At 38.0% G+C, this 27,651-nt stretch overlaps 1 protein-coding gene and 1 long non-coding RNA gene across 5 annotated transcripts in view; one reads left to right on the top strand and one right to left on the bottom strand.

Moving 5' to 3' along the window:
- robo3 (roundabout, axon guidance receptor, homolog 3 (Drosophila)) overlaps positions 1 to 27,651 on the top strand; it is a 205,275-nt gene that overhangs the window by 132,224 nt on the left and 45,400 nt on the right. For 2 of the 4 annotated variants that reach the window (XM_042008552.1, XM_042008554.1), the window contains exons 3-7: positions 12,927 to 13,084; positions 14,202 to 14,322; positions 15,638 to 15,776; positions 18,740 to 18,867; positions 20,881 to 20,892. In XM_042008552.1, the coding sequence (XP_041864486.1) occupies positions 12,927 to 13,084; positions 14,202 to 14,322; positions 15,638 to 15,776; positions 18,740 to 18,867; positions 20,881 to 20,892 (558 nt within the window). The remainder of the gene's footprint in view (positions 1 to 12,926; positions 13,085 to 14,201; positions 14,323 to 15,637; positions 15,777 to 18,739; positions 18,868 to 20,880; positions 20,893 to 27,651) is intronic. The other 2 variants (XM_042008555.1, XM_042008553.1) reach the window with 1 other exon arrangement.
- Positions 11,716 to 25,841, bottom strand: LOC121654423. The gene is made up of 3 exons (XR_006012951.1): positions 25,668 to 25,841; positions 21,745 to 21,746; positions 11,716 to 11,730 (listed from the first exon to the last, which is right to left on the bottom strand). It is a non-coding gene; the product is annotated as an uncharacterized LOC121654423 (long non-coding RNA).

The following is a 27,651-nucleotide window of genomic DNA, read 5'->3' as shown; positions in this document are numbered from 1 at the left end:
AAGAAGAGTCGTTGTCGGGCCTCCTTCACCAGGTGCCAAGTGTTCACAGTCCAGGAGAGGTTAGAGGAAATGTGGATGCCCAGGAAGTTAATGCTGTCCACACACTCCACTGCCTCTCCATGCATGCAGAGAGGAGTGTGCACAGTCTTCCTGGACCTCCTGGAATCTACTAGGACCTCCTTTGTCTTGATGATGTTAAAAACCAGATTGTTCTTGGAACGCCATTTTGTGACACTCTGGACCTCTTTGTAGTGGGTCCCATGATTGTTGGATATAACATCACTGTGGTATTGTCCGCAAACTTCACAACCATGTTGGTGGGTTGGATGGCAGAGCAGTCCTGTGTTAAGAGGGGGAATAGGGCAGGGCTGAGAACACAACCCTGCGGCGTTCCAGTGCTGAGGATCAGTGGTGAATATATATATATATATATATATATATATATAGATAGATAGATAGATAAATAGATATAGATACATATAGAGAGAGATATATATACATATATATATATATATATATGTATATATATATATATATATATATACATGTAATGATATTGTATTTGTGCAATAATAGTACATCATAATATGTACATAATGATATTTGTTTCCTTAGCATTAATGGGAAGAACAACAAAACAAATAGTGTCAGCAATTGGACAAATAATTTTTTTTGACATGGGAATCAGTATTGCTCTCCTTGCTTCCCTCATTTATACTGTAGTTTCATCTACTATAGACCCTCAAACATAAATCCCTCTTTATACTGTGGAGGTCAGGGTGTTGGATGGACACATAAAGCTTTATTTATGCTGTGTTCAACCCGTATGTCTGATAACATCAGAAGACCCTTCCTCCATACCTTTCTCATGTTGGATAAAGGGCTTCCTACATGAACTGTTATCTGTGACTTTCAGAAACAACAATCCAAGATCCATCAAAGACTGATGGCCTGCAGTTCTAAAGTCAAGTTAACACAGAAGGGCCTTTAAACTTAATTCTGTCAAATGACAAGCAAGGAGTTGACTCGTGTGGTTGCCATAAGATGTTAGATCATCCAGAACTTCATGAACTTCAGCAAACATTTCTCTACCTTTAGTCTCAGCCATGTAAGGGTGAAACATTCTTCAATAATGCATGATGTGCATTCTGTAAATGTAAATCCCTTTTTGAGCCAACTCTCTGAGAAAGAGCAGCATGCTTTAGGGAAGAGATAACTTGATTTACAAGCTGCTACAAAAACAATTGCAGTGGCCATATTTTATAGCCCTCTCTGTCCATGTTTTATATACAGCTTGTGTTTTCAACAATAGCTTTGAATGTAGTCATGCTAAATGACTTTAAGCATTTTTAATCCCCCATTTGGCCGAGCATCCCACAAGCACAGAGGCCGCATTTACTTGGGTAGAAAAGCAAGCTGCAGCAGAAGTTTTCTATTTCAGCTTATATCCGAAGCTCCACACTAGTATCCTTCAGGTCCTCAGATTTAAGATTTACCTTTTGTCACAGCTGGATACTTTTCTGTGTCCAAGATGTTCTGGAAATGCACTGTTAGATTACGTGTTTGAGGGTCCTTGTGTCAAGTGTGTAGGAAATTAGACAAAAAAGAGTATGTTTCAGTCCTACTCTCTCTTTTTTTTTAATTTTAACAATTTTTGTGCCAGCCTTAACCAAAATAAGCTCCAAACTCACCACTAGAGCCTTCCCTTCTTTGCCATTGAATGTTTGTATCCTTCTGATTTTTTTACCTTTTGCCTCAGGTGTGTCCAGCTCCAGCCCTCCAAGGCCAAAAAAGAAAAATGCATATAGAGCCATAACACATAAATGCAACAGACTTGAACGGATTTTTTTTTCATCTATTTAATGATTAATGTTGCTTTATAGGCAATAACTAATAGGCTTTGTTAGTTCCAGGTTCAATGTGTGCAATAAGGTCATTTTAAAAAAGTTTTTATTAAAAATTAAACCAGGCTGGCCCTCAACTTGTTCCAATTATTTCATTTTGGCCCGCTGTGTATTTAAGTTTGACACCCCGGTTTTAGATGTTTCTCTGCTCTAACACACTTGATTCAAGTCAAATGACTCCCCTCAGCAGCTTGTTGTCATAAGTATGTTGACCCATTAATCTGATTCAGGATTGCTACAGAAGGAAGCTGCAGAACTCAAGGCCTCAAGGACAAACTTTGGACACCCCATATATACATGATACAAAGGTCATCAGGACTCATATTCACTCCCATTACTAACACAAGGGCTCGATCAGACATCATAGAGTATTTCTGCAAGGTAAGTGGCAGGCGGGGACTGAGCAGATTATGCAGTCAGAGTGGTTTAGACATTTGCATTTCCACACAAAGCTCCTCTAAGTAAAATAAAAAATCTCAAGGTTTAACTCCAATGTGTGAAAATGGCTTTAAATGACTGCAGCATGGCGCACAGTCATCTCCAGAGCACTAGCAAACATAAGCTTGTTTTCACCACTCTGTGCTTTTAGCATACCTCCAAGCTGGTTTGATCATCCTCATTGTCTTTGCTTGTTTGTGCTCATGGGCCATGTGCTTCATTATAACTCACACAGATGCACACACACATATAAAACACACAAACCCCCAGCTTTCTATCCAGTGGCTGCCTCCTGTGCAGTCCCACTGATGCATGTGGAGCCCACAGTCATATTGACTCCAGACGCCACCACTGCCAAGCATTACCCCCAACCACCCCCAATCTATCCTTACCCCTCCCTTTCCTATTCTCTGTATAAGACAAGACAGTGTGGAGGGGCAAGGCCCTGGCATTTATGAGTGTTTAAAAAGCCATGAAACATTGCACCTTGACAAATGGATTCATTTTTTTTTCTCTCTGCAGCACCGAGAGCTCGGTGTCTGACACATGGTTTCTCAAAATTTATGACTTAATTCAATTTGGGGCGGTATTTTACATGTAGCAACAAAGATAAAGATTTCATAGCGTTATAAACAAAGTCAGAGCATGACAAGAATATTAAACTGAATATTAGTTTTTTTTTAAAGGCTGGTCTGATGATATAATAAAAGGTTTGTAATCTGCTTGTGATGAATCACATTGACTTGTAGATTTATTTTCAGTGTTATATGAACCCAGCAGCTAAAAACTGGTTTTATAAAGGTTTGTTGTGAGGAATGCCGAGGCTTTCACATAATATTGATTTGTACCATGGACATATAAGTTTTTACACTTTCCAGTTCTTGTATTTCATTTACTTTTTTATTAGAACTCTTCTATCAAGAGGAGTGTGTATTCCCAAGGTTATGCAGGAAATTAGTTTAAAAGGTTAAAGTGACAAATTAATAAATGCTCATTAATTTAAATCAGCTGAAATGTCCAAATTCTAATAATAAAAGAAAACAAAACATTGTTAATATGACCCCTCTAAGTGATCAGCACTTCCTTTGTTGGAAGTATATCTGGAAGAGACATGACCATGTTTCATATGTTCAATTTCTTTTTAACATAAAAATCTAATCAGCCAATCACATGGCAGCAACGCAGTGCATTCGGTCATGTAGACATGGTGAAAATGACTTGCTAAAGTTCAAATTAAGCATCAGAATGAGGAACAAAGGGGATTTAATGGACTATGAACGTGATATGGTTGTTGAGTATTTCAGAAAAGTGATCTACTGGGTTTTCCACACACAACCGTCTCTGGGGCCCTACGATAGACTGGTGACCTGTCTAGGGTATACCAATACAGAAACTGAATGAATGAATAAACCATCTCTAGTGTTTACAGAGAATGGTTTAAGACTCACCTAGCTGGGGAATAGAAGATAAAAAAATCATTGACTGGTCTGATGAATCTCCATTTCAGCTCCACATCTCCACCATCTACAGATGGTAGGAAAGCATGGATCCACACTGCCTTGTACCAGCAGTTTAGGATGGTGGCAATGGTGCAATGGTGTGGGGATGTTTTATTTGCCCTTTTATGGCCCGTTTGTACCAACATGGCCTGGTTTAACCACCACAGTCTACCTGAGTATTGTTGCTGACCATGTCCATCCCTTTATGACCACAGTGTAGCATCTTCTGATGCTACTTCCAGCAGGATAATGCACCATGTCACAAAGCTCAGATCATCTCCAACTGCTTTCTTGAAAATGACAATGAGTTCACTGGACTTTAATGACCTCCACAGTCACCAGATCTCAGTCCAGTAGAGCAGCTTTGAGATGTGGTGGAACGGGAGATTCTCATCATGGATGCAGCCGACAAACCTGCAACAACTGTGTGATGCTGTCATGTCAATATGGAGCAAAACCTCTGAGGAAGGTTTCCAACAGCTTGTTGAATCTATGACACCAAGAATTAAAACAGTTCTGAAGGTAAAAGTGGGTCCAACCCAGTGCCATCAAAGTGGAACTAATGAAGTGGCCGGTGAATTATCCAAAAACCTGTAGCAGTCACTTTATCATACTTCTGAACTATAATAATATCAAAGTAAAAGAAAAAAAATGCATCAGATCCCCTTTTCATGGAGATAATAAATAGTTTCATATATCTGATTTATAGAAAACAATCAGCAACAAGTATGCAACTCAAAAATCTTCAGCCTCTCTTGATAAATGTTAAAAAATGTACAACTTACTCCAGTAAAAACTAAAGTTTAAGGTTTTCTGCATGTAATCAAAGTTGAATTTCCACATGAATTGTTGATTAATAGGCTTCCTGTAAGGTTAGTGCTGAACTTAACACAGATAAGTAGCAAGTTTACTTTAAAGCACACCACTAATAGCAGATAAAAGAAAAACAAATAGATCACTCAGCTTAGTCTTTTAGGTCTATTTTTGGCAGCTTTGCATTGTAAACATTTTTCATGTATTTCATATATTTCTCTTGTCAGCATTGTTTGTGGGACCAGCTGCTTTTCAGTCCTGGTTCGGTGGCAGCATGGAGGAAGGGCTCCAAACGACTGTGCTGGGGATCGGGGGATTGGGTAGGAATGGGACAGTTTTAGCTGCTAAATGGACTCAGCCTGACAAGACGAAGCAGCAGCAACGGTGGCCTAAATGGTTCTGCCAGGGGACATGCTAAGGGGACATAAGAAGACAGAGGGAATAAATTTGAAGGGGGAGGAAAAAACTGCAGCGGACATTGATGAACAGGTTATGTGTGTGTGTGTGTGTGTTTGAGTGTGTGCTTGTAAGGGCAGGCAGCAGCTGAGAAGGTGACCCTTCTGGGCTTTGAAGAAGGAGTAATTGAAATGCCCTCTCGCTGTGATTCCCATTCATTTAACTTTAGCACCGGCTCAATTTTGCGGTTGGCCGTACGAGCGTTTCCTGAAAGCCAAACCATGTTATCTCATTTAGTCAAGGCCATAAAATACTCTCAGGGCAAAGAATAAAAAGTTAAAAAGAAAAAATGTTGCGATAAAGAAATGTTAAGAGCTCCTCCAGCCTGTGTGTGTGTGTGTGTGTTGATGCACTGCAGGGGGATTACAGTCTGCCTACATATTGCACCGAGCTCGTCATACTGAATGCAGACAGTGTTGTGCTGTATTGCATATCTGCAAGAGTGTGTGTGTTTGTATTGGATTGGGGGAATGGGGGGGCTTAGCGGACATCTGTCTCCAACTGTGAGACCTCCGCCTCCCTTATAGGCTCCACACACTTCAGAGATTCTCCCAATCATTCTTGAAAACACACACACACACAATATCCTGTGTGGGCTGTTTCATCTGGGTGTAATGGTTGATAGGGATCAGAGGGGGTCCACTCTGGATAATGAGAGTGGCTGATGGAAGGTGGCTTCTGATGGGGGGCCCCTGTTGGGCCCAAGAGCCTGGGCAGATATTGCCACTGGGAACAGGTTTCACCTGTAAAAACAACACAGACGATGTCTAAGCAGGTGTGATAAAGATGCTTGTAGCCGGGCAAAAGAGCTAAAACATTAGCGTGCCCTTGTGTGTGTGTGTTTTCACACTAAAGCAGATTGCTTCGTGTTAGCAGAAGATGTCAGATGACGAACTGACAGATGCCCAGCTCAAACCCCCACAACAGAGCGTGAACCTGAGGAGGCTTTACTTGATTCCCCCGTCCCCCCACCCGCCTCTTTGCTCGGCTAGCCAAGGGACTATCCATCATTCTCTTTCTCTGCCATCTGAATATTTATTCTTAGGGGATTTTTTTTTTTTTTTTTTTTTGCTGTCTCCCTCACACACACACACACACATGCTGCCCTTGGTAAATTAACAACAACGATAAAGTCTGATAATTAAATTGAGCTTGAGCTACACCCAAAGGTGTTTTTTTTATGTCCCATTAATGCTCAGATACTAGGCAATATGACTTTTTATGGTGTTGCAGACTTTTTGGAAAAGGACAAATGAGTTTATAGATCAGTAGTTGATGCATTTTTTTCTGTATGTTGTTTTACCATAAGGTCATTATTCTATTTAACCATTAAAATTTGCTATATTGCTGGTCTTCCTGAGTGTCATCACTTACATTTCTCAGGAACAGTAGTGTGTAACTCTGTGGAGTAAATTGTGATCGATAGCTTACCCTTTAGGTTGTCTGTGGAAGATTTCCAGGCATTTGTATCCCATCCAGGAGGTTTACAATCCTAAATGTAGTGTTTATTCAGAGACTATAGTAAATCCAAAATGAGTAATCCATGATAACATCACTATTTATCAACATGTTTTAATAATAATAATAATAATAATGATAATAAAAGATAGCTATGACTACTATGTTGCTGTGAGACCTCTCTTTAGACCAAGACATTTTGATGAAGCCACTTCCTTATCTAAATTTCCACCAATTAGATAGCTGAAAATGACGGTAATGTCCATGCAGGAGCAGCCAAAGATCAACAAGTGATAAGAAAGTTATTTATCTTTCTGAAAAGAGCAAAAATAATGCTCCTCTATGACTAGATTAAAACCAAGAAGACATTTATGACCCATAGTGATGCCAAAAACCAGCTAAGTTGGAGTTGGTTTTGTGAGGATAGCAGGTAAATAGTAGCATAAATAACTGTAAATAGAAAAGAAATAAACAAACTGAAGTTTTTTTTCCCTGAAAACCAAGACTTGAGAGTTTGATCAGTTTCTACAAAGTACTGTTAGTAATAAATTCTTAGTTGCTGTTTTTGGTTGGCCTTTATGGTGCTGTATCTATTGTTGCATTCATTTTAGATTATTTTAGCCTCATAATCTGACAACTGAGGATGTCCTGAAAACATAGTGTCTGTATGTGTATTTGCTGGGTTTTTGTAGCTAACAGGATATCTACATTTCAAATATATTCACTAAGGCTCCTCATGTTCTACCTTGTGGGTGCTACTTTGTGCCTGTGCTTTGATTAAAGAATACTATCCAGGCCCAGTGGTGGGGATTACTATGGCTTTGTTGAAGGGGTTTAAAGAAAGGGTCAAAGTGCACCCACTTAATATGGGCCCCCAAGGGCCTCATGGGTAATTGCCAGTGCCTAATAAACTTCTTGAGACCTTCTTTTCGCTCAGATTTGGCAAGTGCTGAGGGGCAGAATGGGAACGATCAGGCCCCCCTGGAGCCATGATTTCAGAACAGTGTGTGACAGGTCATGACAGCAGTCCTTTAACCCCACAGCATGCTAATTTGAACCTGGGGTGCCGTCATCTGTCCTGTTTCATCCTCATGTTGCGTGACGGGACAGGTTCCTGAACAATTTAGACATTTTTTCTTTTAATCTGCTGCGGACAGCGATTGAGAGAATTGACGGGACTAGCCACAGATAAGGTCAGGGGTGTGGCCTAGCATATGATTGCAGGATTTGAGGGGCCGGTGGGATTCGGAGTGCCCCAAATGTTCTTTGGCGGCATAATTGGACATCACTGTATGGGTCTGACTAGAGCCATAAGCGGCAGTTTCATCTCTCCAAGAGACATGCGATAAAGAAGACAATGAGAAAGTAGCTCAGGAGGCAGCAATAAATTGTGAGGACGTGTATCTTTTAACAGGGTCCTGGCAAGCGCAGGCACTGTCTGCTAATGAGGAAAAGAAACACTGATGTGCCCTTCACATTTGACCTTGATTAAAAACAAAACAGACTGCAATCCCCTCACACACACATACATTCAGAGATGACCCTACACTATCTTGGCCTGAAGAGAAATGAACCTTCCCACTGTGTGGACAGATAGCACGACCCAGGTGCTTCTGATAAGAAGAAAAAATGTTCTGAGAAGTGTGAGGGTAAAAAGTGTCATATGGCTGCCTAGATGGGCAGACAGATATATGTATGGTGAGGATAATGTTAATATCCTGGGGCTCTCGGCCAGTTTGTGCTGTCAGGAGGGAAGCGTTTTCATTAATCAGAACAGGCAGTGAATCTCACCCTGCAGGCATGTGACATTACAGCAACATTACCGCTCTCACACACCAACTCAGACAACACATATTTACACACATTTTCTCATATGCATGCATGCATACTCATATCTGAAAAGGTTCACGTTCCCTGATCTGTCAGCTTTGATCAGTATTTATGCTGGAGTCATAACGTTTTTTGGTCATATCGTTTATAAGCTTGAACACCTGAAACACTTAAAAGTAACATTTTCTAAGGTCTCACATACTTTCCATATTAAATATGTTCTGATTTAAAGATGTACATAATTTAATCATGTAATATCTGTAAAAGTTTTTTACATTTTTTAATATTTTTGATGAAATCATGTTGAAATAACTTAAGAATTGAGATACTTTATGACATTGTTCAGGCTTTCTTTCTTTTACTGCTAGTCTTTGACTGCTTGCCTGCCACTTTCATGTTCCACAATGATGGGGCAGCCATCTTTAAAATCAACAGTCTCTGGTGTTATCTGACACCTGATTTGCGTGATTTTCTTGAAGTGGAGAAATTAGCAGAAGCTCTAATGCAAACACACGCTGTCTTTTCTTTTTTGTTACACATGCTTGGGATTTGACTTGTGTTTCATTTTGGTGGCAATCATTGGTACAGTCTTTTAGCTTACTTTGCTTTATTTTTGGTATGCTACATGTTAGGTTGGCTTCCATGTGTGTTCATATATCTTCTTTACTGCGTGCATCCCATGATTCCCCTGTGAAAGGTTAACTAATTTATCTGTACAAAAATTTATCTGTACAAAAAACACCATTACATCAAGTACTGCTAGCATATATTTATGCTAGCAGTGCTAGCATAAATATAACATATATGCTAGCGCTGCTAGTATGTTATATTAGTACATGTATTAAATTGTGTTATATTATAATTTGGTTTAAATAACACTATTACATTAGGTTGATATCTTTTGATGCTTTTGGGCTGACTTTATATAAAAGTGTTAATTGGACTAAATGGTGTTATTTTTGTAATGTAAAATTCATTCAACAAACTCAGTTAAACCTTAGAAAATGAGTTTAATCAACCCTACTAAATGATGTCAACAGACTCCACATACATTTTACAGTTTATGAATTGTTTAATGCTGAACGAAAGATTTGTATATATTGTATACGGTGTTTAAGAACTCCTTGTATCCACATATTTTTATGTTCATCCGTTAAGTTTTTATTTAATGAAAAGCTTTGAAAAGAGAAGAGTTCATGATAATGAAGACATGTAAACGGATGGGACTGTATATTTGTTTTTACGCCACTGTTTTCAAATGCAGGTAGGTAGGCAGGATTAGAGTATCCGGGAGTTTTAGGTTAGTAACAAGCTATATTGTCAGTGCTTTATTTCTTTAGGTCATGTTCTCACTCCATACAAGTTGGATACAAATCTGACTTTTTGGGCTGACTGTCTGCTTTGTTATGTGCAAGTTAAGTTATTGTATGTATGCAGCAGTAACGTTGTAGCTTTGGTGGTAAAACAGAAGCTTATTCCATGTTTGTCTTTAAATAAGACTCCTCCCTCTTTGCAGACTTTTGTTCTCCTCCTATCCTTCACAGCACTCTTCTAGTAGCAGCATTGATTATTTGAAATGTCGTTATAGATCTGAAGCTGTCAATGTGTTGCATTGTGAGTGATCCTAAATACACTTTAAAATCCCATTTGATCGATGCTGTAAATCCGGTTAGAAAATTAATTCAATCCACCTCAAAATTGTGGCTCAGATCACAGTTTCCTAAAAAAATAAAGAAAAAAAAACGGTTTCATATGTTTTTGTGCCATTTAATCTTTCTGCTGTTAGCACTTGTTTGTGATAAATACATAATCAAATATGTGAGAAATAATCTTTATCAAGCAATCTTGGCTTCGATTGGAGTTTCAGAAAGAAGTGCTTCTTCTAACACAACATTTTACCCTTTCAAAAAGAGGTGACTTGTCTCACAGCTTACATAAGAAGTGCAGACTACAGACACTTATATAATGGCATATTATCTGCCATATCTTTCATTCTCAATGTGAACTGACCTCATCCATCAATCCCACCCTCACTTTAGAAATGTTCCTCCTTGTTATTATTGAAAATATTTCTCAAAGATAACCCAATGAGAATGAGTTTCAGATGGAGCATTAATGGACTAGCCTTATGTCTGGCCCATAAGTTCAATAATATAGTCTACCTGGCAGTTTATGCCCATTGAGCTTATGTCTAAGTAATTCTCTGCACAACAAAAGGCCATGATGTGCTCAGTCGTACTCACATAAGAATGAGTCGTCCTTGCTACAGATAATACATTTAATTTCAGTTTGAAAAATGAGAAATACTTAAAGTGGAAGGTTGAATCACAAAATGAGCAGTTCTTAAAGGATTTTATGTTAACAGATCTGTTCATTTGTCTTTATTCTGCAAGGCACTTCTGTCAAACTTTGCAGACGTAGCGTTATGTAATTGAAAGGCACTTTTTCATCTAATTTCCCCAAAGAGAAGATGCATGTGGAGGTTTTTCTTATGGAAAATGTTTAAAACAACTTAAGGAGCTGTCAGTGGAAATTAGGATGCAGTTTGTTTCCTTTCAGGTCAGGCTTCTCTCCCTTTTTATTCATGACAGATTCCAGATCCATGCAAGACTTTGCATACTCAGAGACTTGAGTGCCATTTTACTTATATGACTTATTGATATCATCAGCAAGAGCTTCATAATGTATGAAAATCTGACATGCTATCACCTCGCATCAGTTAATCTTTTAAAAGCAGTCGTTCGATTCTTCCATCTGCTGACACAGTTGCTTCGAAGAAACCTTTAGGAGGTGTTTATGGTTAAATGAGGTTTTATTGAAGAACACAATACCAAAAGATTTAGAGGCTGCATTGCTTTATGGGTTTCATGTGTGCATGATGTAGAAAAGGTTTTTTTTGATGGAATTATTTATTTATTATTTAAAGTGGCTTTTAAGTGAGTTTCATGACAAGAAGAGAATGGTGCAAAAGAAAAGTTATTATTTATATTTATATTATTTAATATTTTATGGTATTTGTTAATCTGTAAGTGATTTGGTCCATCCTTTGCATTTGTTATCAGAGGAGTTGCAGAGCTTTAGAAAGTGTCATGATAAAGAAAAAGCCAGATGCCTTCGAGATGTTGACTACAGAGGGATGAATTTAAAAGCAGGCACCATGACTCAAAGACAAATATCACATGTTTAATGAATAAACTCCAGAAAGCAGGAGAAATGCAGTTTTTTTTAAAATCTGAATCTAAATTGACTTTGTTTTATCAATTGATGAAGCTGATTTATCTGAATTACTTTTAAAATGGTATTTCTTTTGTCTTTATGTGTATGTGTGTGTGCTTACCACGTTGTTTTATGTTTGTGTGTTTAGGTCAGCCTGAATAATTCATCCACTTTGTGTGTGTCAGCGACTGGAGCCTTCATTATTGATGTGCTGTGATGCCACACACACATGATATTAAGTCAATGAAGACCTCAGGGATGCAGACACATCATGTTAAATTCACTCATGTCAAATACAGTATCAGCATCAATGTCCTATCATGCTTTGGGTTATTTTGCTCCCCCAGATAGTGAGAGATGATCTTTTTCTTTTATTTCCACCTTTTTATATTCTGTGATTGTTATATTTAGTTTAACTTTTATTTCATTGTAGGCAGCAGTTCATGCTTTATCTTAATAACTTCATCGGTTGTTTGTTAACGCAAAAACGAATCAGCCAATCACATGGAAGCAACTCAACGCACTGAGGCATGTAGACATGATCAAGACGTCTTTCTGAAGTGAAAACTGACCATCAAAATGGGGAAGAAAGGGGATTTAAGGGATTTTACCACACAACTAACACCAAACCCAAAGAAGTCAATACATCTCCTTGATAGGGCCAACATATGGCTTATTTTTTTGCACAATAAAATTCAAGAGCCATTTGTGAATGAAATGCTGCTTGTAGTGCTTGACAAACAAGCTAATATAAACAAATTGACTGAAAATTCTTGTCAGTGTCTATCCAGAATGATGGGTCTTGATGCAGTTCTGTCTGAGGGATCAGACATCAAGTTGTCCAGCTTAGGCTGCAGACTTACCCTTTAAGCACTAAACTCATCCAGATTGCTTGAATTGTTTGATAACACTATGCTCTGTAGAGGGAGAAATATGCAATTATCTACAGTCTTTCTTTAAGAAGCATTGTTTTTAAATGTTTAACTGATTTTTTTTGTTTGCATTTGTTAAAAATAAAATTGAGATCTTTTGCTCATCTTTGCCTCTCAGAGACTTAAATTATAAATAAAACGGCTGTTTAACATAATCTGTTTGAAACATACATAATCATTTTCGTCATCATTATTATCTGTAGTTTCCAAACTAATAGAGTCTATGAATGTATTTTTAGTCAAAAAGATGTATTATTGTTAGGCTAAATGTTTTTCTTAACAATGCCGAATGTCTGCCAATCCAGATTAAAGGTGGTATCATCGACATAGAGGTTTATAAACATTCTGATTATGTCTTTTTACCTTGTGTTTTTCTCCAGTTTTGAGAGATGACTTCCGTCAGACTCCCAGTGATGTGGTGGTGGCAGCAGGTGAGCCCGCCGTCATGGAGTGTATCCCTCCAAGAGGCCATCCTGAGCCCACCATCTCATGGAAAAGAAACAACGTTCGGGTCAATGATCGAGATGAACGGATTACTGTGAGTAAATTCTGGACACAGCCAAGGAACCAATCCATCATGATAAGCCATCTCTGGATAACAAAATTTTCCAGGATTTTGCAATAATCCCAAGTTTATTAGTTTTGACTAAGACGGTGACTTTTCAGTCACCATAATTCTTAAATTTTTCATGTTAAACTCTTTTGTGTTATAGAAAGTGCAGAGTTTCAATCATTGATGAGAAGCACCTGCTAAAAGAATCTGAGCTCTGTTCACATTGATAATGGAGTGCAAACATGTTTATTGAAGTGCATTGATTGTTGTTTCACTGCATCCATCAAGCTGCTTGCTAAAATAACTGGCATGCAAGCTTCTGACTGTATTAAAAACAGATTAGCACACTCACTGTTAGCGTGCACAAGGGAGGAAATTGATGATCTTGCGAATACAAAATGAGACAATCCTGTCTTCATCATTGGAGCAGAGGTGAAAAAAAGGGATAGTTTTAATTTAATTACAAATAATCTGTTATGGCTATCATGCATGTCCACCCTGGTTCTTTCAAACTTCTACAGAGGAGGATTTTACAGGTTTCTAACTGGAAATATTACAAGTTAGCAAGGGGTGTGCAATGCTAAAGAGGTTCTAAAAACACAAGCTGCTCACTCTGGTACCAACCGTAAAACAATACAGTCATAACACCACACTAAGAAGGATTATCTTCCTTCAGGTAATTAGATTACTGAATTAATCCTCTAAGCTCCACCGTGAAAATTTGGTTTTAAGATATGACATCCATAAGTTTGTTGTATAATCTCTGGTTTTAAAATTATCCTGAATGTTGGAAATTGTGTCCACACACCGCACTAAATCATCAGCTGATGAATCAATACAACCACTTATTGCAAGCTGAGCAGTAGAAAGTGTTTCTATAACGACTGGCCCAAAGCTACAGCTATTGTCAAAATAATGTATGGACTAGGAGGCAAGCCATACATCATAGAGCACTGAAAAAGCCTGAATATCTTCTGTTTTGACCAACATGATTCCATTTCCTGTTTCCAATCGGTCTCTGTTTGTCCTCTCCTTTTACCCTTTCCTCCTCTATCTCTCTCCTTTTCCCATTTCCACCTACTGTTACTTATCTCTTTTTCAGATCCGTGGGGGAAAGCTGATGATCTCAAACACCAGGAAAAGTGATGCTGGCATGTATGTATGTGTTGGAACCAACATGGTTGGAGAGAAAGACAGTGATCCTGCTGAGCTTGTGGTATTTGGTGAGTCATTTTAACTTTGAGTACATTCAACTAGGAAAACAATGTGAGAAAGCAGTAATCTGTACGACTACAAACATACAGCTCTTTGAAACTATAGAAGACTATCAAATATATTCAAATATGAGCGGAAATAATCATATTTAGATCTAATTTATAATTTGTTATGATAATTTAGACTGATAACAGACATTTGTCTATTTTTTTTTTATGTTTTAAGCTTTAAACACTGTTAAATGATGATCTTTTTCAACCTTTATTTAAAAAGAAAGTCTCTTTAGCACACCATCACTGTCTCTCAAGATTTATCCTCCACTGAGTTGCATTTTCATTTCATCTCCTGGTGATGGAGAAGTAGATGAATCTCTTCTCCCCCAGCTGCCGTTTCGCTTTACTCTTTTGACCTCCCTTCTTTTTTCTCCCATCCGACTCTGCTCTTTTCTCCGTGACACAGCAGCGTGAGTCTTTTTTTAAAAAATGTGTGTTGATCTCAGGGAGTTGCTTCTCCAACACACTGCAGTGCAACAGTAAAACAGGTTTTTGGAGATACATGTCTTCAATTTATCCTTTAATATTTATTTATAAAATATCTATGAGATTGACACTTCTGTGCTAATTTATGCATCCATCCATTTTTGTCCCCTTATCAAAGGCTGCACACTGAGCTCCACATGCAGTCGGATTTCTCCAGCCTGTAATGATTTTTAAAACCCATAGTGATCATGATAAGAGCTTACAAGGCATATTTGTCTCTCTGGGTATACAATGTGATTGTGTTGTATTGATTCTTACCTGAGTAACACTATTAGTGATGAGTGGTCACAGTTTGTGCTGCTGCAGGCAAAGAAAGTATTTCTGATATAATAGAGCAAATAAGCAGGAGTTTGTAGAAGTGATTAATTCTTAGGTGTGTCTAAGTGTGTCTTGATCTGAGTTAAGACAAGCTGTAGTTTGGATAACACACTTTCCAGGGTTGGCTTGGACCCAGATAAAATATTAAGATTTACTTTTAGCTCTGGTGCAATGCAATCGACATCCATGGTTTTTAACTTATTACCTCCAGCTCCTTTTTCTGCCTCATTTCTCTTTGAGTTCATGCTTTGATTCTTTCTTCATGACCATCTTCAGAGACCGCTCTGATGAAAATTCAAGAGCAGCAATTTTATCTAAGAAAAACATCACAAGATGTTTTTAGATTTACCCAAGCTATCCCACTAATTTTAGTGGGATAGCTTCATAGCGTCATTTAGTTTACGTAATGAAAGATGGACTAATGTGATAGAAAAAGCTAGAAACTATTTTCAATTGTCTGTTTCAGAGAGGCCCGTCTTCACCAAACAGCCAGTAAACCAGGTGGTGTTGGCAGATGATACGGTGGACTTCTACTGCGAGGTGCATGGAGACCCGACTCCGACTGTCCGCTGGCGGAGAGAGGAAGGGGAGTTGCCTCGCGGCAGGTAAAACAGAAGCCACATCCATGAAAATCCACAAATTCTTTTCACGATCTGAAATCAGTGCAACAGATGAAAATTTTTCATATGATCAAGGCTCCGTGCTCTATAAAGCAACAACAAAATCTTTCCAAAATATCTTTGTCCAGACAACAACATAAAAAAAAATCCTGACTCTTTCTTTTTAGGCATCATTAACTGTTATTCCTCCAGAATTCATCCAAAATCTTTCTAACATTTAGACCATGTCCAATGACAAACCGAAAGACAAATGTTATTCAAAGCAAAGCTAGCCAGACATCACGAAACCAGTCTATTGAGCCTGTTTACATGTACCCCAAAAATCTGATCATTATCCAGTTTCTGGAAACTGAATAATCTTATATGCTTAATAGACTAACTGCAGTTATCTGGTAATAAGAAATCAGATTAACACACTTTATTTCTCAGCATTATGCTGTCTTTCATGTAGACCTTTAAGTCTTATTTATTACGGTCATTTACATTTGCACATAAAAATAAATTGAAATTGAAAAATAAATTAGATGACCGGAGGATATAAATAAAATTAATAAATGAAAGTCTGATTACACAAAGACCAAGGACAGATATTTACTGAATGAAAACAAACCATTGTTTTTTCCTCATATCAAGAAAAATGAAGAACGGACGCATTGCCATGTTCAATAAAACGAGACTGGATCTTTTGGGAGGAAAAAAAAATGAAAAACAGGAAGTTTGAGTCCTATTTCATTACGTACCACGAAGGACTGAAAAATAAACTATGATTTTTCTGGTTTTGGATTTTGAGAGTTCATGCAAACGTCAGATTTGATTGTGAAAATGATCAGATTATTCACAGTTATCTGATTTTTATGGTCATGTAAATGGTCTGACAGTTTTGTTTCCAAATCGCAAACGTTGCATAATGTAAAAGTAGACATGTAAGCTGGGAAATCAGTCTACCCCAAAACCTCTGTTTGCCCTCTACAAACATATACACTGAAATTCAAGTTTAAAGCAAAAGAAATCATCTGTTTGTATAAAATCTCTGCTGCTGTTTGCATTAGAATGAGAGAAATAAAACATTTTGTAGAATATCCATGTAGTGTTGACAGGGCCTTGGAGTGAGAGCCTCTTCAGCTTCAAGCTGGAGAGCAAATTTTCTGCATGAGAGTATGTTATTAGTTTTGGATGCATTACAGAAAAAAATGTAAAAGAAAAATTAATGCTCACGATGAACAACTTATTGGTTTAACAACTATCTTATGTGCATAAAGATTGTTTGCTTCCTGTGCACAGGATTTAAATTGGGCTGAGGCTCTCCAGAGATAGGCATATTGTGGTGTTTGCATCATGACACTGTGTTCCTGTGAGTCCTGCTCTCTCACTCTTATTTTGATGATTTGATTGGATGAAACTTTAATGATCTCTCTGGGGAAATAAGGCCAAATGTTTCCTCGGTGTCAGCAGATTTTCTGCGCTATTTATATTTCTGGTCTATATTTTCCCTCATTTGCCTGTATGGGCTTTTGTTTTCAGAGTATTAGTTTTTTGTTTAAGAGCACTGCTCTTGTACAACTTTGATTTAGTAAAATACCTTAATGTCTGTTGATAAGCTTTCTCAAAGTTCCAATGAAATAAGATACTAGCAAGCTAAGTGCTACTCAGTACCTTGCAGCTACAAGGTGTAAGGTTAGGGGGCTGGTGGGGGTTCCAGCCAGGACCCTAGCTGGACAAATACGTGGGTGCTTGCCACTAAGAGGAATGAGGGGAGCTAGAATCTGAGACAAGCGAGCAAGTGCTAGCCTCCTGGAAGACTGAGTGTTTAATACTAACAGTAAAGATTTGGCTGATCAAGTGAGCAGGCACTTGGTGTTAGCACTCGGGACTCAGGCTGATCGAGTAGCTGGGTGGGGGCTCTAATGAGTAAGGGAAGCTAGTTTTTAAGAACAGCAAGTGTGTGCTAGCCATCAGAATGACTAAGTGTTTACTAGTTACTAACAACAGGGATTTAAGCTTGTTAAGTGAGCAGGTGCTAGGTGCTAGCAGCTGGACCTTGGGCTAGCTGAGTAAGTTGGTGGTAGCTGCAGTGATGAGCAAGGGGAGTTGGTCTCAAAGATGAGCAATCACTTGCTAGCCACCAGAATGACTACAGCTAGTCTAGCAGTTGCAATTCAACCCAAGTGACTAAGTTCAAGCAATTACAAGCAAGTATATATATCACCACCAAAACAAAGAAATAGAATGACAAAGCGTTATCGCTAACAGTGGTTATTTGACCTGGTGAGCAATGAGCATGCACTAGCCACAAGGATAAGTGAGCAGGCAGTAGCTGCTGGCAGCTGGGACTTGGACTTGCTAGCCAGCCACAGTGATAAGCAAGGCAAGCTAACCTCTAAGACAAGCAAGTGAGTGCTAGCCACTTGAATGACTAAGTGTTTACTAGCAACTAATAGTATGGATTTGTCTTTGTCAAGTGAGCATGCACAAGGTATTTGCAGGTGGATCTCTGGCTAGCTGAGTAAGTGGGTGCTAGCCACTGTGAAAAGTATAGGGACCTAGCCCCTATGATGAGTGGTCTGGTGTTGGATGCCATGTTGACTGAGCAGTTGCTAATCACCTGTAGTTGTAATTCAACCCTTGGCCACCGAGTGGGTACTAGCAACCATGAGCAAGTAGATACTATTTTCCAAGATACAGGAACAGTTGCTTGATGCTAGCAACTTAGAATCTGTTTAGCGATGTGAGGGCTACTAAATAAGCAGGTCGTAGTTGATGTACATTTGTGATTAATTATTGCTGGAGTAAAACTTCAAACGTACTGCAGCTCATCAACTTTCTAATAAGAAAATCAACAGCTTTGTTGTTGGTCTGGTGCTGACTGCAGTAATTTATTCATTCATTAAGTTTTGAGAACACAGATTTGACACGTTGTGCTAAACCATGTCGTGTCCTTGACTTTCCAGATTTGAGATCCGCAGTGACAATAGTCTGCGTCTAAGCCAGGTGCGAGCAGAAGATGAAGGCACCTATACTTGCGTGTCAGAGAACAGCGTGGGTAAAGCTGAGGCATCGGGGACCCTCCAAGTGCATGGTAAGACAGCTTACACTATTTCATTCACTCAGAAACACAGACACACAAACAAATGCCAGACATGGGTATCAGAAATGGTTCAGTAAAATCCCATGAGTTTTGCTGGAGGAGACGTAATTAGCTGCGCCAGCTGGCTGCAAAGTCACTGTGTTGCTGTTGAAATTTGAATATAACTTGAGTGATTTGCAAAATATACAAAACATAAAAAAAACAGTATGAATGATGCCACAAGCTAAATAAAGTACTAGAGGGATGTAATTTTATTCATTTAGTTCTCTCTTTTTTGGGGGCTCTCTACCAAATACTTTGAAACTTGAGTGGAGGCAATCCTACACTGGTAAATCTTTCACTTGTTCTACAAATGTGTTTTTAACACTGACTACATGATCAAATAATTTGCACAGATGGAGGGTTTTTGCTGTGATGCATCACAAAATGCCCACATTTCACCCACCAGCAGCTGTCTCATTTAACTGTCTGTCCTTGGATGATTATATTTTGGTTATTTTTGTTGGCAGACAAGTGCTGGAGCAAAAATCTTTGCGCTGTCTATTAAGAAGGGGGTGAGAGAGAGAAAGAGAGACTGCTGAAAACTTCCCATATTATTCCAGTGGTAACATGATGTCAAGTGAAGCTAAAAGAGAGATAAAGTGAAAAATGGATTTTAGGGTCCTTTCAAGTGTGGACTTGACATCCCCCTGGAAAGAGAATTGAGATCAAAAAGCATTGAAATTGCATGAGAATGAAGTTGGTGCTAGAAGAGAGGAGCTTGGAAAAGAAATGTGTCATTCCTGATGATAAAAAGGAATATTTAGTGCTTCATTCGGTACAGTCAGGAGGGCCCTACTCACAAAACTCTGGTACAGACACTTCTGACGTGTGTCAATATGCTCACATTCTCTATCTAAACAAATGTACTGACAAACACACAGTTTGTATTTGTTGATGGAGGAGAAAACACACACTTTTGCAGACATACACATTGTGCATTTAACTAATAGAATTTTGCCACAGAATGAAGAAGTCATTCCCAGCAGCAGCTTTTAAGCAAATGGAAATTGATTGGGGTTGGTTTATGTGGCTATAGTATTAGAGATAATAGGAATGCTTCATACACACAAAGTAAATGCACAGATATATTTTTTTTCCAAAACCACACATCAATCAGAATTAAAACTCACATCTTTGCCTTTATGCCCATATCGAGCCAATCATACTCACTACTGCATTCCTTTAGGACAGGGGTGTCAAACTATTATTACATGCACTACAATGTGATTGTAACTGGGCCAGACCAGTAAAATAATTGCACAGAAACCATAAATAACTCTAAACCTTCCCTTTATTTTAGTGTAAAGAAGTACATTATCAAGATGTTTACATTTAATAAACAATTTCTTTAGAAAACATTATAAACAATCTGAAATTTCTTAAAAAAAATAAATGCAATTTCAACAATATTTTGCCTCATTTTATCATTTACATGTACAAATCATAATGGATCTACAAAATCACAAAACATTTAATCACTTAATCACATTTAATAACTTTTAAAGAGCTAGACGCTTGTATTGTAAATATACATACCTGTACATGACTCACCTCATAATACAAACTTAAGTCAGAACTATTAACTAACTAATTAATAAATAAATAAATAAAGATTATTTAAGTCGTATCTCTGTTAGGAATTGCATTTACTTTTATCAGAAAAAATACAGTGAATGTCTTCAGTGTTATTTTTACATTTACTAAATTCATCCCACTGTCCAGATTGTACTCTCTGGTGGGCCTGGTTTGGCCCCCAGGCCACATGTTTGACACCCCTGCTTTCACCTCTTTAACTTCAGTCCATTTGTTCATTAACTCATGTCTTTACTCATTTTGAATTGAGTACTTTTAAAAGTTTTGAAAATATCACTTCCAGTTTCACCAGTCATTGTCTGTTCATCATCTCACTCATTTCACCTTTCCTCTTTTCTTTCCTCCTATTTTAACATCCCTCCATCGCAGTTGGCCTATCGCGTAAGTACTCCATTTCATCCCATCTTTGCATGCATGTGTGTGTTTGTGTGTGTGTGCAAGAAGTCAGCTCATCACCAGCCAATTGTAAAGAGTGAGCTTGCCATTTTGGAGACCCAACCTCCACTAACACTGATTACAGAAGAGGGTAGTCAATTACTATCTAAGTACCTGAAGAAATATCAGCTCTCGTGTTGTAGCATCTAAAAGTGGAGCCTCGGTTACTTAAAAAGAAAAAAAAAAAGTTTGCAATTTATACAAAAGATCTTTAATTTAGCGCCCATATCCTCATCCTTTGTCAAATAAATTAAAAGGAGATGGTGCTGCAGTTATATGCCGATTAATCCCGCATGCTCTGACTATTCAATTTCCTCTCTGGAAATAAATGCTTCTGGTGTGGTGATGCTGCATCTGTGCTGATGGCAATTAAATTTGTGAATGAAACTGTTATCAGAGCTACAGGAATAGGCTTTAAAAAAAACAACATAAAAGGGGAATTGTAGTTTCAGCACTCCTGGAAGATAAACATGTAAATGAGAAGGAGAGATGAAGATGAGGAGGATGAGGAATATGCTATCAGTCTGTTTCTGTTCAGAAAGTACATACTATGTTCAGTTAACACAGCGAAGACTGGTTCAGCCTTTTTTGTGGAGCTTTTCCATCTCAAAGACTTGTCCTTTCAGGTCTTTCAGGTTGTTTTGCATGTGTGTAGGCTGATGAATGAAATAAGCCTTTAAAGCTACACTGCTAAAGAACCATCTTAGATTAATGACTTCACTTAATAACAAGCAAATTAATTAAATTTATTCAAAAGGTCAAAGTGTAATTTTCAAGTTTAGTTGCACAGAAGTACACGTCTCTAAGAAATCTAAATGAGATTCACGTTAAACTATTATCAGCTAGAACAAAAGTCTTTACAGTGTATGACATGTTTAAAGAAATAAATCAATCTACTGGATGTTCGTTCTGTTGGCACAACATATATTTTACAACTGGATCTCAATGTACTTCAGAAATGGAATATTTGAAAAGCCCTGGTCAACATTTCTATTCCATTATCGGAGAGACTCAAACTTACTGGTATTTTTCAAGAAAGTCTTAGTGTTAGCTGTGCTAATGTGGGAGCTAATACGTTTTACTTTATTTATACTGCTGCACCAGCATCCCATTTTATTTTATTTTATATTTTATTTTGTATTCTGCTCAGTAACACAGCTTTTTGCACATGTAAAAAAACAATTGGATATAATTCTGACATGCACTGTATTGGGGAGAAATCTAGGTCTGTTAATCTGATTTCACATAATCACTTTAAAGCAGGTCAGATTATGCTGTCTACATGATAACTTTAATAATCTGATAACTCCATTAATTAGAAAATAACCAGACTTTTAGAGTGCATGTAAACAGGCTCATTTGTTAGTCTGGTGTCAAATAAAGGGAAAAGGGGCTGGGATAGAAATTTCTTATTTCCCCTCTACTGTATTTTATTGTAATTACTCCGGCATAGTAATAAACACTAAATTTTTAACAATTAAATTTTTTAAATTATTTAATGTTTTAAATTATTTAATAAACTTTATGTCCATTTTAGTTGTTGTTTTTTTTGTTTGTTTGTTTTGTTTTGTTTTGGTTTGTTTTTTTGTTTTTTTTTTTTTGTCTGTCCTACAAGTTCTTTCTGGCACTTTACAGGTGATCATTGTAATTAAGAATTTGTTCGTAATTTTCGCATGACAAAATAGAGGTTAAATTAAAATAAACATGCATATGAATTTTCATATTGTGGAGTAATTATGTATTTATTAATTTAAATATGGACATAATGCACATTAATGAATATAGTAAAAAAAAAAAAATACAAAATGTAAACGTAGCATTTCTGTTAATTTACATCTGTTTTCATTGGCAGACAAACTTCAACATTATATAATAACAATATTTACTTTGGCTATGTTGTTTTTAGATTTTTTTGTTGTTGTTTGTTTTTTTTTAAAAGGGATGTTTCCCTATTGGTGTGTTTTATTTTCAGTGACACAAGCATACCAAAGTCTGTAAGTCACAGAAATAAATGTATGTTTCTGAGGTTCATTGGTGTTTTAAAATGAACCGAAAAGAGGAAATGAGTGGCCAACAGGCAGTTGAAGGGGCAGCAGTAAATCTGGGACATGGGGGTCCTCTCACAGCAGGAGGGCCTATACATGAACTCACTGATGTGAAGTTAATCAAAACTTATCTGGTGAAGCTTGTGCTCACTCATAGCCAAATCCCTCCTTGCGGTGTATTTTACTTTTAAACGCCACGTCCAATTTCCAGCAGACACACTGAAATCATGAGCAACATTATAAGAAAGAGTTTGTAAGCACATACACATGTTCAAAGAAGTATTAGTTCAGCCTTGATCCCTATCAATCCTCTTATCCTGCACTTGATTGAAGCCGTTTGCTTCTAAGTTGACCATATGTTCAACGAGTAGGAATACAAAACGCGACAGAAACCTTCCTTTTCATCTTTTTATTTATTTATTTATTCAGTCTTTGGCTTGCTCTCTAAATTAAATGTTGGAAATCGTGAGTTTTTCTGTAGGCGGAGTTTACACAGCCCCATTTGTATGTGCAGCCAGCCTCAGGGAACTTTTACCCCAAATTCAGACAACCAATGAGATGCTTTTGTACATGCACACAGAAGCAAGTAAACTGACATTTTCAATTTCCCGCAGTTAATTTTATTGAATTCATTTACCATGTAGGACTGACCTGAGGGTGCTTTGACATTATAAAAGCAAAACAATGAGAGTCTAACTTCTTCTGGAGCTATTTAAAGCTTCACCGTCCTCCCAGTTCAGACGTTGATGCTGGATAAATGGATGGGAGTTTAGAGCATAAAAGGCTAACTCATAATTAGATTGAAGCACAAATGAATTATGGTGTAGCTGAAATACATTACTCCCCAGAAATAGCCACCTCCTCAATCATTTGGGAATGCAAACAATCTTAGGGGAAAAAAAAGTGTGTGTGTATAAGAGAAGGGGGTATTATATGGGAGGAGGAAGCAGCAGCAGTGTGAGGAGTGTGTTTATTCCTGTGTGTAAAACACCGTCTGCACTGTGACAGCTGCCTGTCACATCTAAACCCCCCAAGGAGCTCCCGCTGCGATGGTGTTTGTGTGTATTTGTGTTCACCGGTGTGTAATAGCTGCAGTATGTTGGTGCACGTTGGGGAGTAGGGGAGGTAAGATGCTTTGGTTGTAAGCACTTTGTCTGCCTCTGCTATGTGATTGAGCAACACGCCGAGTTGATTCAACAGCAGTGGAACAAATGGCACACTCTGATCTCTCTGAGTGGAAGCACAGTATGTGGTGAGCAGCTGAGCCGTTCTTCAGTTTGTTTACGACAATCTTCTGTTGATGATGTTCGCAGTCTAAACCGAACCGAAGCTCAGATCAGCAACCTTACAGTTCAGAGCTCGCTAAGATTGTTTGGAAGATGTGTCTGAAGGCTCATCTGGTTTTGATTTGTTTCATCCTTGCAAAACAAGAGGTTAAATTCAGTCCTAAAATTTTGAAAAGTGTTCTTCTTTTTATTGGGATGACTGTGTGGTGCCATCTCTTCAGCTTTGATATAAACTTTGCTGCGAGAAGTCTGCAGGCATTGATAGAAGTAATGTTTGTTTCAAAACATAAAACACATTTCTAAAACACATCAAGTATCTTTGTCTGCATTTTTTTCTGTAAAACATGGCCATATTTGTTCATATCAAAAATATACAAACTGTTATTAAAGTGTAACTCCACCCCCTGCTTTTTGCGTAACTCCACCCACTGCCAAATTTGAAAAATGCCTGAAACTGCAAGGGTTGGGGTGGGAGGTGTGGGGTGATCAGGGAGCGGAGAGTGGGCGGGTCGGGAAACACAGGCAGAAATGATTGACAGCAGCTCAGTTCACTAGCAAGATAAAAAGTGAGATTCACAAAGCATCAACGCCACAGAGCGGTCTTTGAGGTGGAAGACTTTTCCCCTCCTGAATCTGCTCAGCTACACATGAACAAGGTGGTCCTAAACCATATCAGTCTGAGACGTTAGCGCTGTTACCCTGTCAGCACTTCCAGCAGCTCTGGAAAGCTGTGGAGACTCGTGGCAGGTTGTGGCAGCTGCAGGAAGTGCTGCTGTAAGTTGCCGCTGCCACGATTTGAGCTGCTGTCTGTCATCAGAAGAGGATCAGCAGGTAAAGAATAAAGTCCGGTGTTACTTTTACACCCCTCAAAAGCACAAATCCGTCCCATTGCATGAATATTTAATCAGAAACTCTGAAAGAATAGAAGTCGTAGACTTAGATAACTTCTCTATAGCTGCGTTTCCATTGCAGTTTTCTGCAAAATAAAAGCGATATTTCTAAAATTTCAACAAACTGCAATTGTGATTTGCAGATGTTTCCACTGAATGGTGTTTAGTGCATTAGCTGTGCACTAAACACTCGTAAAATCTCGTCCTGCGAGACTCCACTTTGAGGAGGATAGAGATTTCTAAATCTTTGTAAAACTCTGCATTTCGCCATTGTTTGCTATCAAGGATGACAATTATATAATTTTTTCTTTAATTAATTGTAAAAAAATTTCAGTCTCCTCCCGGGTATACTCATACAGCACCATCTTTATTTGAAATGAACTGGTCATGTGACCCGCTACGCCACGTCCGGTGAAGCGTAAATGTGTAAAAAGTGTTTTTGTAACATGAATTGGAATAATGAACAACTTATCCATAACTCAGAAGTGGAAAGCACTTACATTTCCTCAAGAACGCACATATAACAGGGAAAACACACAGAAAGTCCATGCAGCTTCGTACGGTCTACTTGCAACTAGTCTGCTGCTTGTCAGTGTGGCTGAACATGCCCCATCTTGTCCAGACAGCATTCTTCTTCTCGCCAGCAGAGGGTGCTGTTGAATCTTGACCTGTAGGGCTTTCTTACAGTTACACTTTTACGATATACTTCTATATCGACACATCTGAAAAACCATCTCATTTAAGCTTAAAAACTTTTTAGTGATATTTGAGAGTTTTTTTTTATTTAGCTTTTGCGGAATTCTAAGGGTAATGGAAACACACCTTATGTAATGAAAAACATAACATGGTTTTACCCCGTAGAGGGTGTTGTGAGCCATTTTTTATCCCCAAAATCCTGTTTTTAAAATAAATTTAAAAAATACTAATTTTATTAACAGTATATGTGGTTTTCATCTAAATTAAGTAATTGTGTTGTTTACAGCTAAAAAAAAAAACACACTTTTGGGTGCACTACCTTCTTAATATATCTATTTATATGATCAAATATCATCAAACTTAGACATGATACTGGATCCAAAGTATGATTGAGGTGACATAACCTTAAAGTAGCTCAATGTAACATTCTGGCCTTAAATTATGTGTTTCCGTTTCGTTTTGATGGCACGGTGACATTGAGTGTGTACATTCCTGCAGCCGACGTCGCCCAGCAGCATCCTCAGGCTGAGAAACTGCACTTTGCTGCCTGGAACCACACATTAAAGCTGAGTTTTGCTTTACAACACTAGCCAGACATCCATATCATAGATAAGAGCTAATCTATTTTAAAGTCATGTTTATAAGAAATCCAAGTCCACCACCTTTCAGGACAATACAGTGTAATGCTGTTTCTTTATGTTGTTGTAGCTTATACTCCATTCATCTAAGTTCTCCATAACTTTAAGCTCTGACACTTGTGCTCAGTTTCCAGGAAATTGAGCTTGAATCAAAATAATAGGATAGTTGCTGCTTGTAAAGAGAAAGTGTCAGTTAGAAAATGTGAGATGTTTCCAGATTTGACTGATTTGGTAATGATGGTTTTCTGGGATAGAAAAAGTTAAATAAAAATCTTGACGGGGAATCGGGCCAACATCAGCATGAGGAAATATTCTGCAACTTAAATGGATTTAGTGTTTGTTTTTGTTCATATGTCTTTTCAAATCAAATCAAACTTTATTTATAAAACACTTTTCATACAATTTGAATATCTATAAAACCTGTTTATGATGTTTGTTCTCTCAAATCTAATCTCAGCCACTCCCCTAGACTAAAGTTTTAACTGCAATGATGGCAGCTCATCAACTCCCTTTTTTCAAACTTTTCTCTTTTTTTTAAGTGAACATTTGGTTCCCATCACAGAAAAAATACACAAACACTTAGAGACTAAGAACTTCACACTCAGACCAGATTTCCCTCCTTGAGTCTGACAGTTCTTATCACAAATGCTTTGGAAATCTGACTTGCAGCCCTAGTCTATTTATACCTCCCTCTTAGCATGTAAGCTGTCTATGCATTCTCCAGCTCTTGCAGTACCCCGCATCTAAAGCAGATCTCCAGACACTGTTGAGTTCCTGTCTATGTTTTGTTCTTTATTTAGGCCATATGCAATTGACTCCCCTGACTTTGGCATCTTTTATTTCTTATTACAGAATCAGTAGCAACGTCCAGGAAACTGGAGAAACTGCACCCATTTTGCACTTTAAATAGCAATAGCTGTCAAAAAATAAATAAAAAACAGCAGCTCAGAAACCTAAATAGCTCTACAAGTAATGTCTAGGCATTGTTTGCTGATTTGTGTCATGTATATTTCAGCTGCTGTGTTACAATCCATATTCCCATTTCCATCCCATGTGAGGATGCTAATGTTTCTCCCTGCCCTATATCTAAGGCTCGTGTCGCACCGAGCACACCCATTATTGCTAATTATTTATTACAGCCTCAGGCAAC

This window comes from Melanotaenia boesemani, chromosome 15 (assembly GCF_017639745.1).
Source record: "Melanotaenia boesemani isolate fMelBoe1 chromosome 15, fMelBoe1.pri, whole genome shotgun sequence".
Classification (NCBI taxonomy): Eukaryota; Metazoa; Chordata; class Actinopteri; order Atheriniformes; family Melanotaeniidae; genus Melanotaenia; species Melanotaenia boesemani.
Note: the sequence above shows the minus strand (reverse complement) of the source record. Positions and strands in the feature narration are given on the sequence as shown.